Source organism: Canis lupus, chromosome 5 (genome assembly GCF_003254725.2).
Source record: "Canis lupus dingo isolate Sandy chromosome 5, ASM325472v2, whole genome shotgun sequence".
Classification (NCBI taxonomy): Eukaryota; Metazoa; Chordata; class Mammalia; order Carnivora; family Canidae; genus Canis; species Canis lupus.
The window spans coordinates 54,429,129-54,446,958 of record NC_064247.1 but is presented as its reverse complement, the minus strand read 5'-3'; the positions used below and the strand labels follow the sequence as shown (position 1 = coordinate 54,446,958).

At 52.5% G+C, this 17,830-nt stretch overlaps 1 protein-coding gene across 1 annotated transcript in view; it reads right to left on the bottom strand.

Moving 5' to 3' along the window:
- Positions 1–1,786: 1,786 nt before the first annotated feature.
- The window catches only part of DHCR24 (24-dehydrocholesterol reductase), a 30,331-nt gene continuing 14,287 nt past the window's right edge, over positions 1,787–17,830 (bottom strand). Inside the window, exons 5-9 of the mRNA XM_025427754.3 lie at positions 17,552–17,815; positions 12,363–12,506; positions 5,965–6,162; positions 5,504–5,682; positions 1,787–4,566 (exon numbers count right to left, since the gene is read on the bottom strand). Coding sequence (XP_025283539.1) covers positions 4,413–4,566; positions 5,504–5,682; positions 5,965–6,162; positions 12,363–12,506; positions 17,552–17,815 — 939 coding nt within the window. The 3' untranslated portion in view covers positions 1,787–4,412. The remainder of the gene's footprint in view (positions 4,567–5,503; positions 5,683–5,964; positions 6,163–12,362; positions 12,507–17,551; positions 17,816–17,830) is intronic.

The window sequence follows — 17,830 nt, the reverse complement described above, 5'->3', positions numbered from 1 at the left end:
ATCCTCACATGGCAGCGATCAGAGAGAGGGCTAGATCTCTCATCTCTTCTTAAAAGGACACTAATCCCGTCACGGGGATTCCACGCTCAGGACCCACCCACCCACTTCCAAAAGGGCCCACCTCCCAATACCATTACATTAGAGCTTCAACATACAGATTTGGGGTGGGCACAATCCCTAGCACCATTGAAATACTGCTTCCTAGACCTCAACAAAGCCTCATTATCTTTCTCGACATAACCTGCCAGGGCCGTCACCTGCAATAATTAGAGTAGTCCTGCAAGATAAAACCTGTAAGCCATTTAATAACAGACAGAACAAATCAGCATATTTTAAAAATAGATCTACATTTAACTTGTGTAGTGTGGTTTTTCTTACTTAAGCCAAGTTTGGAAAACCAATCATCGTCACTCTGGCATGCATGTTGGTATGTGGACACCGCACGCGTGGGCTGAGGGGCTGCTCAGGCAAGAGGGGCTCCTGGTAGAAGGAATTGCCCTGGGTCAAAGCAGAACACTCACCGTGCAGTGAACCCTGACCTCCCGCTGCATGTGAGGCTCAGCCCCGGGGTCTCATTTCGCTGCTTCTAGAGCTAGAGCAATTGTCTCAGCTGGCAGTGGCTAAGGCTCATGACATACTTCAGAGCTGTAAGATTAGATATGGATTTGCATCCATGTTTAATTTGGTAATAGCGTCCACGTGGCCTTCGGGCAAATCACTTGACCTTCCTCGAGTTTCGGTTCCTCACCTGTAAGATGGGGATGAAAACTGACCTTCTGGTATAGGATGAAGATCCCTATACGGGTATGGCGTGTGGTGTGCTGTTAAAATGCACGGTGATATGTAAGGCTTAAGATACAAAGGAAGGCTTAAGATACATTTTAAGGAATGTGAAAGATTTCTCCTCCTTTAAGGAGAGTTCACAAAAATCCAGATTTGTGAGACTGAACAACTAGAAATGTCTTAAAAGGGTTCTTCCCAAATCACCTTAGGATGGAACCCTCATATCACACATATTTTAGGAAAATGTCCATTGTGTATATCCATGTGTACTAAATGCTGCTCTTCTTTCTCTGCTCACTTAGGCCTGATGATTATTTCTTGCTCCTGTAACAGGCCAGGCCAGAGTTCAGGGGGTGGGCAGTTTTGCGTAGTTACTCAGGGATTTGGGCTCCCTCCAACTTTCGACTGCCAAAGCCTATGGTTCAGTTGTCACTGGCATCCAGCTAAGAAGGGGAAAGTGCCAGAACCTCGTGTGGCAGGTATTTCCCACTTCTGTTCACATCTCCTGGAGATGGATGCACAAGGATGCACCTGAGTGTAAGGGAGGCTGGAGGATGCAGTGCCAGCAACTCAAAGGAGGGGTTTTTGTGACCAAGTGGACAAGCCAGGACTGAAGCTCCTGACGACCATGTCTGATGCCCTTAAAAAGCCATCCCCTCCTCGATCCCAGCCACCATCATCTCTCACCTGGGCCCTTTTCGTTGGTCTCCTGGCTCCTACCCTCTCTACCGGCAGTCAGCAGGATCTTATTAAAACCTACGCCAAAACAAAAAACAAAACAAAAAAACCCCTATGCCAGGTCACATTGTGACCAGTAGCAAAAGCTCAAAAACCGTGAAGAACTGCCCACAATCCCAGCGCCCAAAGAAACCCGGCACTGCCCCGTGTTGTCTCTCAGCCCTGGTCTAGGGGAGCGCAGGTCCGGAGAGGGAAACCCACCCGGCATGGGAGCCCAAGCTGGATTCCACATTGGCTCCCCAAAGCAAGAAATGACAAAGGCTCGTTTCCAGGTCACGCTTTTATTTTTACAGCAGCGGCCACACAGCCACGGGGATGTGAAGTGTTGTGGACAGTGGGCACAGCTCCCGCAGCTGCAGGAGCCTGCTAGGGGACACTCAGGCCTCTCTCCTTGGTCCCCAAGGCCATGGGAAACATAAAAATCACACACCATGCACTGCCACACACATCTCCCCCCGTCCCCTTCAGAAATAGCTAATTAAATTATGCAGCCAAAGAAACTGGCTACAATTCTGATTTTACAGAAAATCTTCATGCAGCCTAGAAACTTGGGGGCTCTGGAGGGGAAAAGCCTGTTATTTTCCACACACACACTAACCCCAGTGCCAAGTTTAACTCCACCTGAAACCACCACAGGGATGGACAGGGATGGGGCTGGCTACAGGAACAAGCCAGTAGTTGGGCCCACCCTGCTCGGCAGTCTGCCCCCTTCCAGGACACGATGCAACTGGAGCAACCTGAGGCTGGTGTGATCCCGAGACCTTCCCTTCCAAGCCCCAGTTTCCGGGTGAGGTCTGGGAAGGGCACAATTTTGGTTTTTCTAGGACTAAGGGCAATAGAGGCTGCTAGCATCTGTGGCTGCCCTCCCACTAGTTTAAGGGTGGAGGCCCCTCTGGCGGAATGACGGGGCCCTATTTGCTGGGTGCTCCTGCTCGGGCCAACCACTCCTCTACAATAAGTAGGATCATCAGTTTAGCGTCGAGTGGGAAGTGCAGGAGCCCACCAGGAGGACTGATGCCAGAATTCACGTGCTCTGCAGACAAGCTGGAGAATGAGGTCTCTTTATTTTTTTTCTCATGCCCCCTCCAGAGGCCAAATGGGGGAGGGGAGGAGGGGGGAGGGGTGTTTCTTTGCCTTCTGAGCACCCAGCACTCACAGGACCACGCTAGGACACTTTGCAGTGTGTCGAGCCCACGGGGGGGACAGCTGGGCATCCACCAGTGACAGCCTGGTTCCATCAGGTTTCTGGCAATCTGCAGTGACAGGATGGACATGTCCCTGCAAGCCACTGGCGCACTCCTCTCAAAGTGACATGAGAGCCAGCCTCGGGCCTTACTCAGGAGACAAGCCAAGTGTTTCGTCTGACCTTCCCCAGGTGCTGCAGGCCCACAGCACAAGGGCCTGGGGAAGGTCTTGGTTGCAATGAACGGGTAGATGAGATGCTGCAGCTCAGAGGGCCAAATGACTCGCCCAGGGCCACACCACACGGCTTGCTGACAAGGCAGCAGGGCTGAAAGCCAGCTCCTGCCTCCTAGCGCAGTGCGCTCTCTCTCGCTTTCTTTCTCTCTCTCAGAATGTCACTCCTGGCACAGTTCACTTAATCCCAACTCCCTACACGACACACTTCCTCCTCAGATGCTGGGTCCTGAGCTGAGGCCGGGCCATTCTTCAGATGGAGTTGCATAAACAAACAAGCTTTAACAAGCTGGGAAGGACCTAGGAGACTCCCTTCCTTCTGGAAGGGAGATGGAGCTAATTTTCTCTGAGCTGAGGATTTGTAAGGCACTGAAATTAACTACAGCTGTGGGTGGGGTTGGACAAAGGGAGGGGGAGTGGCTGGAGAAATCAAGTTGTGGTCTTTCCTTTCGGCCCCTCAGTGAGAATCCACACCAAGCCTCCACCTTCCTGCTTGGTGGGCTCCACCACCCCAACCTCCCACTGCATGCCACAGAGGAGCACAGATGCACCGCCACTGTGATGAGGGGACCAGAAGAGGCACAAAGGGTCGCAGGGTTGGGGGGGCTAAGGATGGGGTACGTGCTCCGGACCCAAGCTCAGAGCAGGAGCCACTTCACCTGGGCTGGGACAGGAACCAGCCTTCAAATGTCTTCTCTGAGGGTGCGGCCCTCTCTGAGATGTGGGTGATGGCTGGGGTGGGCTTGCAAGCCTGAGCAGGAAGAAGGGGCAGGGCGTCAATACCAAGGACAGCAGAGGGAACTTTGGACTGGGACCTGGCTTTGGCACAGCACGTCTCGGGCCTGCCTGCCCCATCTGCTGCCCTCCCGAGACCCTAGGGATAGACAGGAGGTTTCCTTCCTTCTCTCTGTGAGGGGGTGCTTCTGGCAGACTGAATCAATGGCAATGCGACTCTGGGGCATCCCCTTCACCCTTCCAGCCAGACCTGGGCCAGGGTGACCTCACACGGAGCCCCCCTGGACTCGGCACCAAATCCAAAGCTCTCCAGCCAGACACGGTGCTGAATGGGAAGCCACAGTGACCACAGCTACACTTCAGCGCCTGCAGGGAGACTGCTGCTGGACCTGGATGACAATGGTCTGCGTGCAGGCACTGTCACCCCCTTTCGACAGATGAAGAGCTGGGTTCAGAGGGGCTGAGGGACTTGTCCAGAGTCACACAGCTAATGAGTGGCTGAACTGGGAACTGGACTCAGGTATGTCTGACTCCAGAGCCCACGTTCTTGGTACTCCACTTGGCGGCTCCCGGGAGCCTGAGCGAGCCATCGGGGGCAGTCTGGGTGGGATTTCTGGAGGGGTTTCTTTCTGGAAGCATGGATCTGGGAGAGCAGCCAAGCTTGAGTGAAGAGAAGATGCCTCCTGGACCTGGGAACAGGGCCCACCCACATGTCTGTCTCTTTCAGGACAGGGCTGTGCTCAGTGCCTGGCGGCCTTGCAGATCTTGTCGTACACTTCGGGAAAGGCGTCCTGGCAGCCGAGCCGCTCCCGCAGCCTGTGATACAGGGAGCCATCGAACATCTCCCAGAACTCCTCCCGGCTCATGTAGCAGTCGGCGTACAGCATCTGGAACCTGCAAAGCACGAGGTGGGGAGGCTGCAGGGAGGGGAGAGGGACCCAGAGAGCCTGGCTGTCCCTGATGCACTGCACAGGTTGTAGCACCAGGAGCACTCGTGGAGGGTTTCTTGTTTACCCGAGCTGATTGGGTGAGGGGTGGGGTGGGCCGGGGCTGCTTGCCCCCATTTTGCTGACGGGGCCACTGGGCTGCCTTCATTTTTTTTTTTTTTAATTGACCACCCATATTTAAAGTGTACAACTTGGTAAGTTTGACATTTGTATACAAACTTGAAACCATCACCTACCTCGGTCCAGTCCGTGACCACACCCATCACCCCCAAAACTTTGACCATGGCCCTGTGTTGTCCATTGCCCTCCACCACCCCAAGCAGTGAAGTTTTCTGGATTCTGGACTTCTATAAAGGCAAGCACACAGTACTCCTTTTTCCTGTGTGTGTGTTTTTTTTTTTTTTTCCAATCAGCAGAACTATTTTGAGATGTGTTCATGTGTTCATGTTATATCTATCAAGTGTTGGTTCCAGGCTGATTTCTGAGCGATGCTGTCCTGGGCCTCTATATGGCCTTTAGTCATGAATCCCTCCCTCCTTAGCTGTGCTCTTCCAACCCAGAGTGGTACCTCGGAACCTCTCTGGAACCACACCATCTATTTGCACTGGGGAGAGGAGCAGGGTCACCCTAGGGCTCTGGCCTGAGTGTCTGGGGGATCCTGGTGTTGGTCATGGAAGGGGTGTTAGGAAGAGGGGTGAAAAATCGCACCTCCATACCTTTATAGGGAGCTTTCCACATTAGAGGCTGCTGGGGCTGCACACTCCCTAGGCAAGCAACTGGTCGGGTTCCAGGGCTCGGCCACCCTGGCCCTTGCTGAACACCCCCTGCAGCTGTACCCTGGGGCTGGTGGCCTGAGGAAGCAAGCCACACTCTGGGCCACTCACCCGTGCACGCTACGGACAAACTTCTCCAACTGCCGCATGCAGGACCTGGCTTCAAAGTGCTTCACGCGTGGCTCCCCATATGCTCCGATGTCCACATAGAGCTCTGCTTCATCTCCCTTGGGGTGCACCAGGCCCGGCTGGCTGGGCAGGATGAATGGGCACAGCCAGATGGGGTAGACCTGGGTGGACCAAGAAGAGGGGCGTTGGTGCTTTCTCCAACAGGTGACAGGCTCATGGCTGGCCCACTTCACTGCTACCCAGGGACCTCTCTCTGGCTGCCCACAGCCTCCCTCCCAATCCCTAGGCTACGGCTGAGAGTGCCTCACACAAATGTGAACAGTTCACGGAAGCGCTCAGCAGCATCCCCTACGCCTTCTCTCCTATCAGGGCCTTCGCAGGGAGCAGGCCCATTTTACAGTTGGGAAAATGGAGGCCCGGGGGGGGTCCCGTCCACAGCTCACATGGATATCGTTGTGGAAGGTGTGCACTGCCTGCGACAGGCACTTCATGGGCACCAGCATGTCCTGTACCACGTGGTGCTGCTCGTACAGCTTGCGCAGGGTCTCGCCCTGGGTCAGCTTCAGGAGGGAGATCTTTGGAGGTACCATCCAACCAAACAGGTAGCGGAAGACGGGATTGTTGCCAAAGGGGATGATGTCCTGAAAGACAAAGGTTGGTGATGGAGACAGGGGGCCCCATGAGGGCTGGGTGACTCCCTGGACCAGAGGCCAGGTTCCCACTCGTGTTCCATGTAAGTATGACAGGACATACTCCTCCTATCTGGAGGGGAATGGTGGTACCCAGGATTGGCCCAGTTGGTCTAGGTTTGAGTCTCAGCTCTGGCGTTTATCTGCTGTGATCACCTTGAGCCACTTACTGAACCCCTTTGAACTTAGTTTCTGTATCTGTACAACAGGACTTGAGGAAATAATGAAATACCAACTAGAAGACACTTAGCCCAGGGCCTGGAGCAAAGTATAATTGCTGTTGTGGAGGTTAGAGTCACTGGCACATGAAGGCATTTCATAAACGGTTGAGAAATAATTGCTATTGAATCAAGAGCTAGATACTCAGCTTAAGCAATTTCCCTAAGGTCACATAGCCAGAGGCCACTCTCACTGGTGTCAGCAAGGTCTGGTTCAAGGCCATCAAAGAGCCCACTGGTTCACAGGTGTCCTGAGAGGCCTCCTCTGACTCCAAGTTAAAATGTTCCCACTCCTCGCCCCTCCACACACAAGAGCAAATTCTCCTTCACCTTTCAAGGCCAATCTTCACGGCTGACCTCCAACCTTAGTTGGAACAAGCAACTTCTTGCGCCTGTGGCCCTACTGGGCCTGCCGGCCCCAACTCGGCCTTCCTGGAGGCCCTCCTGAGCAGAGGCTCTTCTTCCAAGCTCAAACTGCCCCAGGGGAGGAGCCCCCTCCCTCAGCACTGCTTCCCACAATACCCTGCACTGCCCACCGGCTCCTCCACAGCTCCCACCAGCCGGCAATCCTGCCCGACCCCACAGAGCAGAGTTGGGCCTCCCCTGCCCCATCACTATCTACCCCCTTGCTGAGCCTGTCTTCCAAGTTTAAAGGAATATCCTTGGCTTCAAGAATGGGATGGCAAACAAAACAAAACAAAACAAACAAAAGAATGGGATGGCATCCTTGAAACCAAGGACATTGCTTTTTTTTTTTTTAAAGAGTGACCTCTTTTTTTTTTTTTTAAGATTTATTTCAGCAAGAGCATGCACGCATGTGCACAAGCTGGGCAGTGGGGGAGGGGGCGGGGGTGGGTACAGTAGAGGAAGAAGGATAAGCAGCCTCTGCGCTGAGCTGGGAGCCCCAAGCAGGGCTCGATCCCATGACCCCGAGACCAAGACCCGAGCCAAAATCAAGGGTCAGATGCTCAACTGATTGAGTCACCCAGGTGCCCCCAAGGACATTTCTTTATTCATTAAACAATTGTGAGGTACCTATGAGGTCAGGTAGGAGGGTCCATGCTGGGCTATGGGGATACTAAGAGAGCTGAGACACAGTCCCAGTGTGGGAAGAGCTGGGCCCACCTCAGAGCCGGGGTCAGGGCTGGCTTCCCAAAGTAACCAGGGTGCTAAGCTTTGGAGGCCAAGTGACCTTCCTTCCGCTCCCCTGGAACCAGCTCTCTGATTGGCACTTCCTGTGAGGAAGGGACCCATCTGCCCTCTGCCCTGCTCTGCTGTTAGATCCTGGCACCAATATTCACGCTGGCACATCACGGGGGCCCGGTGTATAGCTTGGCTTTTACTGTTTCCTTGCTTGTTTTGGGAAAAGGCATACCCACCCACAGCAGAAATCCCAGTCATCCTAAGGTCAGTCCTCCTTTCACATCCTTCACCCCATTTCCCCCCTAGTCCTGACCTGACTTTTGTCCCCTCCCCAAAGGCAGCCATTATTAGGAATGATTTGTGTCCCCTTCTAGAGACATTTGGTGCACAGTCATGCGATGGGCTTACAGAGCAACAGCTCATGAGTGGTGGCATCAACAGCCTCATGCTTCTCCCTGTCTCAGCACTCACATAGACACCCCATGCTTGGTTGTGGGTGCTAGCACTGTCCTGCAGGGACCCACAAACTATGGCTCCTGGGACAAATCTGGGCCACAAATGAAGCTTTACTGGGACACAGCCATGCCCGTGCGTTTACATATTATCTATGACTGCTTTCAGGCTGTAAAGGGCAGAGGAACCTCTAGAGAGGTCTCATGGTCTGCAAAACCCTAACTGTTATCTGCCCCTTTCTAGAGAATATGCGCCAGTCACTGCCCTCCTGTGTGGATGGACCCTACTTTATTTAATTGGTTCTGTACTGATGAGCATTTAGATTATTTCCAGACTATTCCAGTGAATGTTCTTTCTACTTGTGTCTTTGCCCATCTACATGTTCATTTATTTGTAAGATAAATTCTAGAAGTGGAAAATTCTGGTTCGGACAGTGTGTGCATTTTACATTCTCCCAAACAACACCAGGGTGTGCTGTTTTCCCCGCACCCAGGTCAGTGTCATCAAACCCCTGCTTGGCTGCATCCTGTGGGTGAAAAATGTGACTCCCACAATTTTGTTTTCACCCGGCTTTAATTGAGACCCATCACCTCTTTAATGTTTAAAAGCCCCTAAAAACAGTTAATAGTTAGCCAAAAGTATCAGCTAGAACCATCCCTTTTCCAAAAGCTCAACCTCAGGAAAGTTCACGTTTTAAACAGTGAGCCCTGCCCTCCTCCTTTCGCACCCCATCTGCCCCGTTATTCATCCCTCTGCCTCTGAGCGACCCCAGGTCCTGTGTCCTTGGCTTCACTCCCGGTCCCCTGCTCTCCACCTGCCCTCGCCTTTTACTGTGTCCAGCCTGCTACTGGCCTGCTCTGCTCTGGTGGGCCCCATGACAGATCCGGGGAGCCTGGCCTGAGTCAGGACCCCAAGACCCAAAGGCAGGGCCCATGGCAGCAGCATTCTAAGAAACAAATCACCAAGAACCCTATCTAACATCCCCTCCTGGTGCTACTTCTCTGTGCATTTACGCTGGCTGGAAATGAGGACATAAAAGGGAAGGGAGAGAGGGGGCTGCCCAGAGTCCCTTTCTCTTCAGTCCTTCCTTACTCATCAGGAAGCCGTGCTGGAGTGTTGGTAGACCGTGAATGTTACCAGACAGGGAGATAAATACAGGTGAGTTAGTTTGGTGCAGATTCTCCACTGGTCCATTAAGAATGAAATGCATACGTGTGAAGAGTTAAATGCTCTTATATTTTAGAGATGAACAGTAAATTCATTCCAATAATTTAAATTATTAATTTTTCTTTACTTAGAACATTCAATTGCAAGTTTAAGAGAGACCATGTAGCATCTTTGACGGTACTTTCCCTGCTTTTTGCACTGGGCAGTCGTGCGGCTGGCTTTGATGCCAAGTATTGCTGACTAACCAAGCTGGGTGAAGGAAGGCCTAGCCCAGATGTGACAGGATGGGACTGGGAGGGTTGGCACCAGGCCGGGTCACCTGTGGTTGATTCAAGGGTGGATTCGGCAAGGAGGAACCTGGGCGGGAGGCTGCCTGAGGGAGGAGGAGTTCACCCCAGGGGAGGGGGAAAAGGCATGCACTTGACATTGTTTATTACCCCTTCTTTCTAGAAGTCTGGGCTTCTGCAGTTCCACTGCAGTGGATGCTGAGGGGCTCCAGCCAGAGGCTCTGTGTGCAAATTTCAGTTGTAAAACACCCATCCTACCAGCTTCTTCCTTTAACTTCAGGCAGGACAGTCAGTGGATAATGGCATGAAGATACAAGACAAACCTCATTATGAATCCTAGCTCTGTGGTTTTTTTTAAAAAAATCACATATTCTTACTCCTGAAACTGATACTACACTATATGCTATCTTGGGGGGGGGACCCCATAAATTCTTTGCTACTTGTTTCTTTAAAAGGTAGAGCATGATATGTCTCCTCGTGAGTGTGGGCTGGATTTGCTCTAACAAACAGCATAGGGCAGGGCTGGTGGAGTGTGAGGAGACAGGCCCTGCGAAGCTTCGAGGCTCCTCCTCGGTCTCTCTCTCGGATGGCTCTCGCTGCCCTGTCATGAGGACACTCGAGCAGCCCCCGTGGCAAGGAGGCCTCTTGTTAACAACCATGTGAGGGAACCTTCTAGAAAACAGATCCTCCGTCCCCGCGGAAGCCTCCAGATGACACCTGACTGCACCCCTGAGCCAAAGCCACCCGGATTAGTCACTCCCCAATCCCTGACCCTCCGAAAACTGTGAGATAACATAAAATAATAATAATAAACTGTTGATTGTTTCAATCCTCTAAGTTTGGGAGAGCTTATTATGTGGCAAGAAATAAGTAATATACTCAATCTCTTCCTGAGTTGTGTTACTTTGGATGACCTAAGCCTCAGTTTCCCTATCTGTAAAATGGAAAAGACACAAACACCCACCCTCCTGGGGCTGTCAGGAAGGTTGAGATAGTGCATGTATGGCCTTCGGCCTAGCAGCTAACACATAAGGAGCCATCACATAAGGAGCCATCAGGTACTACCATCACCTCTCCGATGTTCCTTCCTCTGTGTCCTTTGCTAGTCCTCTTTCTTCTTTTTATTGAAGTTCAATTTGTCAACATATAGCATAACACCCAGTGCTCATTCCATCAAGTGCCCCCCTCAGTGCCCATCACCCAGTCACCGCCACCCCCCACCCACCTCCCTTTCCACCACCCCTTGTTCGTTTCCCAGAGTTAGGAGTCTCTCATGTTTTGTCTCCCTTTCTGATATTTCCCCACTCATTTTTTCTCCTTTCCCCTTTATTCCCTTTCACTATTTTTTATATTCCCCAAATAAATGAGACCATATAATGTTTGTCCTTCTCCGACTGGCTAGTCCTCTTTCTTTTCTTGTCTTCAATGTCCTTGCTTTTGACAAAAACACACATTTCCCACAAACCCCAGGTGCAAAGAGGGACTTGTGGTGTCTTCTGTATCTGGCAAAACAGAATGCTGCCTGAGGGAGCTCTAACGGGGGTGGGGGAACCCTGAACTCTCAGGTATCAATGGGTCCTCCACTCTCCACAGCCCCATCACATTGGCCTGAGAGACGTAGCCCATGGTTAGAACTCACCACCTTCTCCTGGGAGGCCACCAGGTAGGGTTCCTTCATGTCCATCTCCCCTGTTGAACCCAGTCATCACGGCTTCTAGGTGCCCCATTACCTGCTACGGTGATGTGACATCTCTGACTCCACTTGGCCCTGTCCCCCCACCTCCCAAGCTCCTCTGTGTTCTCGTGGTCTGACATGGGCAAAGCTCCTCCACTCTCCTTCTCTTCTCTCGACACTGCCTCCCTCTCCTGGCTCACAGTTGGGGCCTCACTGGCTCCTGCAGGCCTCCTCAGTGGCATCATCTCCTCTCCCACGACCGTCTGGGGTTGACCAAGGTGAGGGGGGCTCCTCCTGCCACCTCATTACTGCCTTCCAGATTGCTTTGCCTCTCCTCGGCAAATGTGATGCAAGGGCACAGTATGACGAATGTCCTAAATACCACTGAATTATACACATTAAAATGGTTATTTTGGGATGCCTGGGTGGCTCAGTGGTTGAGCGGCTGCCTTTGGCTCAGGTCGTGATCCCAGGGTCCTGGGATCGAGTCCCGCATTGGGCTCCCTATAGGGAGCCTGCTTCTACTTCTGCTTACATCTCTGCCTCTCTCTGTGTGTCTCTCATGAATGAATAAAATCTTAAAATAAAATAAAAAGATAAAAATAAAATAAAATGGTTATTTCTATGTTCTATGACTCAGAAAAACAAGAACCCACGTCGCCTGAGGACCACGCTCCAGCTCTTCCTCTGCCTGGACCACTGTCCCCCGAACTCTGCCCGGCTTGTCCTCCTGAGTTCAGGTCCCCCACCCCTTGAGAAGCCTTCCCTGATGGCCCGCTTTAAGATGTCACGGCTCCTCACTCCTCAAATTTTCGCTCACCTTTCAAGGCCAATCTTGACGGCCACCTCTGACCTTAGGCAGAACAAGCCAAGCCACCACCTCCCATTCCCGTGGCCCTTCACTGTGCCAGAGTCTGTTGGCTTGGCTAGGCTACCATTCCTCAAGGGCAGAGCAGGTGTGTGTGCTCCCAAGTACCTGGCCCATGCCCCACTCCCTTGGCAGGGAGCAGATGCTCTGTGGCAGCTGCTGCTTTAAAGTGAAAGCACTCTGTTCCCCCAGAAGGAAAGGGCTGTGGGCGAGTCCAAGCAGGGGTTCCAGTTCCTTAAGACAAAGCCACCTTTGCCCTCCGAGAGAGAGACACAGTGTGATAGGTACACTGCGAGCCACCCTGGTTCCCTGCCCGGCCGGCTGGGAAATCTGAGCCTCACCTGGAGCTCCCAGAAGATGCTGCGCGTGTGGCGGTGGTAGTAGTGTCTCAAGGGAATGTACTCCAGGCCTTCTTGGTTTGTCTTCAGGTAGTTCTCCACGTGCTTGAAGAACCAGGGCTTGTAGTAATTGCCGATGCTATTCAGCTGAAATGACAGAGGCTATTGTGTCAGCCCACAGATGAGGACCTAATACCACCAGGGCGTAACGGTGATACCCGGCTTCTGTTCGGCACCCCTGGCCTTTCCAAAGCTTTCATGTCTGCAACCACCCTTGAGACTCTTGAAAGCCCAGTGAGGCTGAGCGCAGCGGGCACCATCCAGCAGGGCGAAGTTAAGTGGTGTGCCCGGGCCCGACCGCTAGCTCCCGACAGTCTAGAAAGCTCCCTCCTCCCTGACACAACTAAGGGGCAAATGTTTAAGGACACAGTGCCACGTGGGGGGACTCCTTCCCTCCCTCCCTCCCTTCCACTCGGCTGACCCCTTTCACTGGGTCCCACGGCCAACAGCACTAACAGACCATTGCACTTTCTCTGCCGCCGAGACCAAGCCCCACAACCCCCTGGGAGCTGTGCTTCCCTTAGGCAGCCCCCATCAGTGCAGGAAGCTCAAAGAGTGAACCTAATACTTCTCTGGCACCAGGCCTTCAGCCTCCAATGCCTAAATCTTATACTGAGATAGTCTTTAGTCCTAGACGGTTAAGGACTTCACCTGCTGTGTGCCCTGGGATGACTGAGCCTCTCTGGGACACAGTGTCCTCACGCATCTGGGCGAGATGCTTTTGGAGAGAGGCAGGGCAGCAGCCTGGAAGGAGCACAGGCTCCGGGGCTGGGGGTATGGCCCTACCAGCTCTGTGGCTAGGGCAGGTCACTCTCTCAGCCTATTTCCTCACATATAAAATGGCAAAAGAAAAAAAAAAACTATAGACTTGGTAGAAATCTAGTTTATCACTGCAGACACTCAGGCCCCACATCAGACCACCTTCTGCAGGGGGTGGGAAAGGCCCCTGACTTCTATGGGGCAGGTGACATCACACCCAGCTGGGGTGCAGCACAGGGTTGGGAGGAGCAGCGCGCAGTGGCCGAGTCGGAGAGGCAGACTGTTGCTGGGGGAACTGTCAGGCAGGTAAAGGCAGGAGCGGAGGCAAGATGAGCAAGCCCCAGGGTTGCTCATGGAGGAGAATCATCACCACATGCTCCCAGCAGCCATCCCTGGCACTTCATGTGCTTGTTCTGGATCCCTTCCATGACCTTGCGAGGCAGAGCTGTCCTCGCCTCACTGATGAGGAGATTGAGGAGCATCAAGGTTGAACAGAGTGCGTGAGACCACAAGGCCGGCAAGAGGCAGGGCAAGGACTCAAGTGTATCCCACGGTGCACAACGAGGCCAGGGCTGGGCAGCGGGACACCCGAATGGTGTGCTCTGGAACGTGAGCATTATATAATGTGTGGAAACTTCAAATGCTGCAGGAATATGCAATCTGGCAAGAGAGACCCCTTGTAGCATCACCCTCCAGAGGTAACTACTAACACCGATCTGTCCTTGTCAGGTTTTCTCTTCTGCGCATACACAGATTTATGAAGATGGGATCATCCTGTGCCCTATTTGCCGATTTGCTTGTTCTACTTTTAACACATGAGGCTGATCGTGGGCGGTCACTCTGAGCCTTGCTTTCAGTACTGGCAAAATGGAGCTATTCCCGGCCCTGGGGTCGCTGGGGAGATCAGACAAGCAAGGGAAGTACCCAGCATGGCGCCTGCCCACAGCGCAGAGTGGTCAGTTCCCAGCCCTGTCACGGCCCTCTGCCCCCTCACGAGCCCCTCCACCGGGAGCCCTTGGCCCCCATCCCTGGCAGCAATACTCGCAGCCCACCCGAGTGTCCCCACTTGTGCATCAGGGTACCATGGAGCCTGTTTGTCCCAGTCAGTTTTAGGGTGGCTAGCATGGCAGGGCAACGGACACCATAGTCTGGCGTCCGCGTGCTAGTACAGAGGACAGTGAAACCTAACAGGAACGAAGCAACCTGATCCAACCCCAGGGGGAGGCCTGGCCACACACCTGGCAGCGGCACCAGCCGTGTAATGGAATCGGGACTAGGGGCATACCTGGGTTTGGGTGTGCCCTGTGCTCATCGACTCATGAGGAACCTTCGTGCCAGACAAGCACAGGATATGCTAAAGAACCCAGATCGTGTGTCTCCCCCAGGGCACATGTCCACTGGGGCAGTCTGGCTGCCACACGACTACCAGTTCTAGCCCTTGCACTTTGAGAGCAGGCCACTCATAGTTCTGGGCCTCCCCTGGAAATTGGGGTGGGCTGCCTCCCCACAGGGTCACAGCAAGCCTCTTCTGGGCCTGCAGAGGGCCCATCTCAGGGGCAGACAGGACAAATTCATGAGCAGTCCTCCCAACAGGAGCGTTTGGAAGAAATGCTCCTCAAATGAAATGTCCATGTCTAATGGCATCTGCCACGACCTTCCCCAGCCCTGTTCCTGACGGTGTCAGGGTCTTGCTCATCAGGAGGCTTTGTTAAAGTCTGCAGTCTGGAGGGCCCAGCCCCCTCTCCCCTCACTGACACAAGGTAGACCCCCGGGTTAGACCTTGGTCTTCTAGGGCAATGAGGAAATTAATTACAGTGTTCCAACATTTTAAAAGTTGTCCAAACTATGTTGCCCGATTATAACGTTAGGTGGCTTTTTTTTTTTTTTTTTTTTTTTAGTATTTTACTTATTTATTCATGAGAGACAGAGAGAGAGAGGCAGGCAGAGACACAGGCAGAGGGAGAAGCAGGCTCCATGCAGGGAGCCCGACATGGGACTCGATCCTCCAGGATCACGCCCTGGGCTGAAGGCGGCACTAAACCACTGAGCCACCTGGGCTGCCCCTTAGGTGGCATCTAATGCAGCGTGCAGGTACCAGAAGAGCCAGTCCAGTAGGCGTGGTGATTGCCACGGCCCCTCCGTCAGCCTCTAAGAAGGTAGAAAACATCTGCACTAGATGTCCCTGTCTGGTGACCAGGTGCTAGGGGACCTGCACTGATGGGGCCTTAGACCAGGCCGGGCAGAGCCAGGGGCCTGGGGAGCCAGACGGCACGCTGGCTCTGTGTCCGGGTCCAGCGTTCCCACTCCTGCTCCAGGATCCCATCCTCCAGCGCCCACCAAGGTGGCCCCTGGGAGGCAGCCACAATCAGTGTCAGGAGACACGCTGGATTACAGGAGCTGCTACACAGGGGGACTAGGAGGCAGGGACCTGAACTCCCACCTGCCCCGTGCTAGCCCTGAGTGCTCACAGAAGTCTCTCCCCGCTCCCAGCCTTGTTTCCTTAGTTAGGGAGGGAACTGTACCAGGCGATTTTTAAGTCCTTTACAATTCTAAAATGGTTTAAGTATACAGGTAGAGATCAAGAGCCTTAAGAGTACTTTAAGATGTCTCTTTCAATTGGACAAAAGATGTCCATGGCTACATTAACTAAAATAAGGAAAGACTGGGGTGCCAGGGTAGCTCAGTCGGTTGAGCATCTGACTCTTTGTTTTAGCTCAGGTCATGGTCTCAGGATCATGAGATCAAGCCCCATAACAGGCTCTGCATCAGGTGTAAGCCTGCTTAAGAGAAATTCTCTCTTTCCCTCTCCCTCTGACCTTCCTTTGCTGCTTGTGTGCTTGTGCCCTCTCTCTCAAAAAGGGAAAGACTGGAAGCAACTTGTATTTCTAACAATGGAGCCATGGTTTAGTAAATGATAGGGCATTTGCTCAATGCAGTGCTCTGCAGTCATTAAACAGCAATTCTGAAGGCCACATAACCACGTCAGGCAACACGTAACACACTCAACCAGAAAATACAAATTTGAACAGTGATCACAGCTAAAAACAAACGGAAAAAGTGTACAGAGATGTTCAAACCGCAAAGGTGACCTGAGAACTGCAAAAGAAAACGAGATACTATTTTTAACTCTATCAGATTGGCAAAAATGAAGGAGTAATCATATCCAGTGTTGGCATGAATGTGGGAGACAGGCATTCTCACACACAGTCGCCCGCCGGAAGCAGGCAGACACACCACTTTTCTGAAGGGCTGTCAGCATTTACTGTGCTCCAATCCCTAAGACAGGAATTCCAATTTTTGGACTCAATCCTACAGAACTGCTTATACAAGAGGCCAAGGATGGATGTTAGAGAATCTTCGACACAATCTTACTGGTAAGAGCAAAACAACTGAAGCAAGATAAATGTTCGTCAGTAAGCAATTCCTTACACGCCATCATGGGAGAGCACGGCATGAAATGAGGGTATGTCTACACGTGTGCACACACACCCTGAGGAATGCACAAGTGTTACAAGCAGTTACTCTGGGAGTGAGCCTGGGTGAAAGAGACCCACTTTAACTTTTCCTTATATATTTCAACATTGTGACGCTACTTTTATAATTTAAACACTTTAACCTATGCACTGAAAAGAGAGGAAATAAATATACTGAACTGTTAGCAAGACCTGACTTCAGGGGACGCCTGGGTGGCTCAGTGGTTGAGCGTCTGCCTTTGGCTCAGGGCGTGATCCCGGGATCCTGGGATCGAGTTCTGCATTGGGCTCCCTGCAGGAAGCCTGCTTCTCCCTCTGCCTGTGTCTGTGCCTCTCTCTCCATGTCTCTCATGAATAAATACAATCTTTAAAAAAAAAAAAAAAGCTGGCTTTGGGTCATGTTTATAGGTGGAGTCTTCTTTTCCTTTTACTCATTTATACTTTCCAAGTCTCTCATAAACACAAATCCTTCTACATGAGAGAAAAAGCTGCTATTAAAAATTACATACATTAAGTCAGTGTCAATCTAGATTCCGAGGCATCAAATCCATTATGCAGATCTTGGTTTTGTCATCTCTGGAAGTTTACATGACCTCTCAGGGCCTTAGTTCCCGCATCTATAAAATGGGGTTGCTGCAAGGATCAAAGCTTACATTGTCAAGAGGCATGCACGTATCTGGCAGGTGGTCAGGGCAGAGTGAACGAGGCTCCCCTCCCTCTCCAAGACAGCTCTGACTGTAGATCCTAGGGTCCCAACTCCGGGGAGGCTGACTGAGGCCATGGCCTCAAAGAACGTGGCTGCCAGGCAGGGTCAGGGTGTGGGAACAGGTGCAGCCCCAGCCCACCCAGGCCTTCCTCGTCCACAGGTCTTGGCCCTTGGCAGCTGACCCCCTGGCCTACCTTGCTGGGCTCTGCATCGTCCGTCATGACCCCCGTCATTATGACAGCCTCATCCAGGGAGTAGAGCAGTCCTTCCACAAAGTGGTTCTCCGGCCGCTGGGACTCACGGGTGAACTTGTCGCAGATAGCCTCCAGGCCCCGCACTGGCTCAAACCGCAGCTTGACGTACTTCTTGGCGGGGATGATACGGATCTCGGCAGCCACCAGGAAGCCCAGGGTCCCACAGGACCATGGCACAGCGTAGAAGAGGTCTGAGTTTTCCGACTAGGAGGCCAAGTC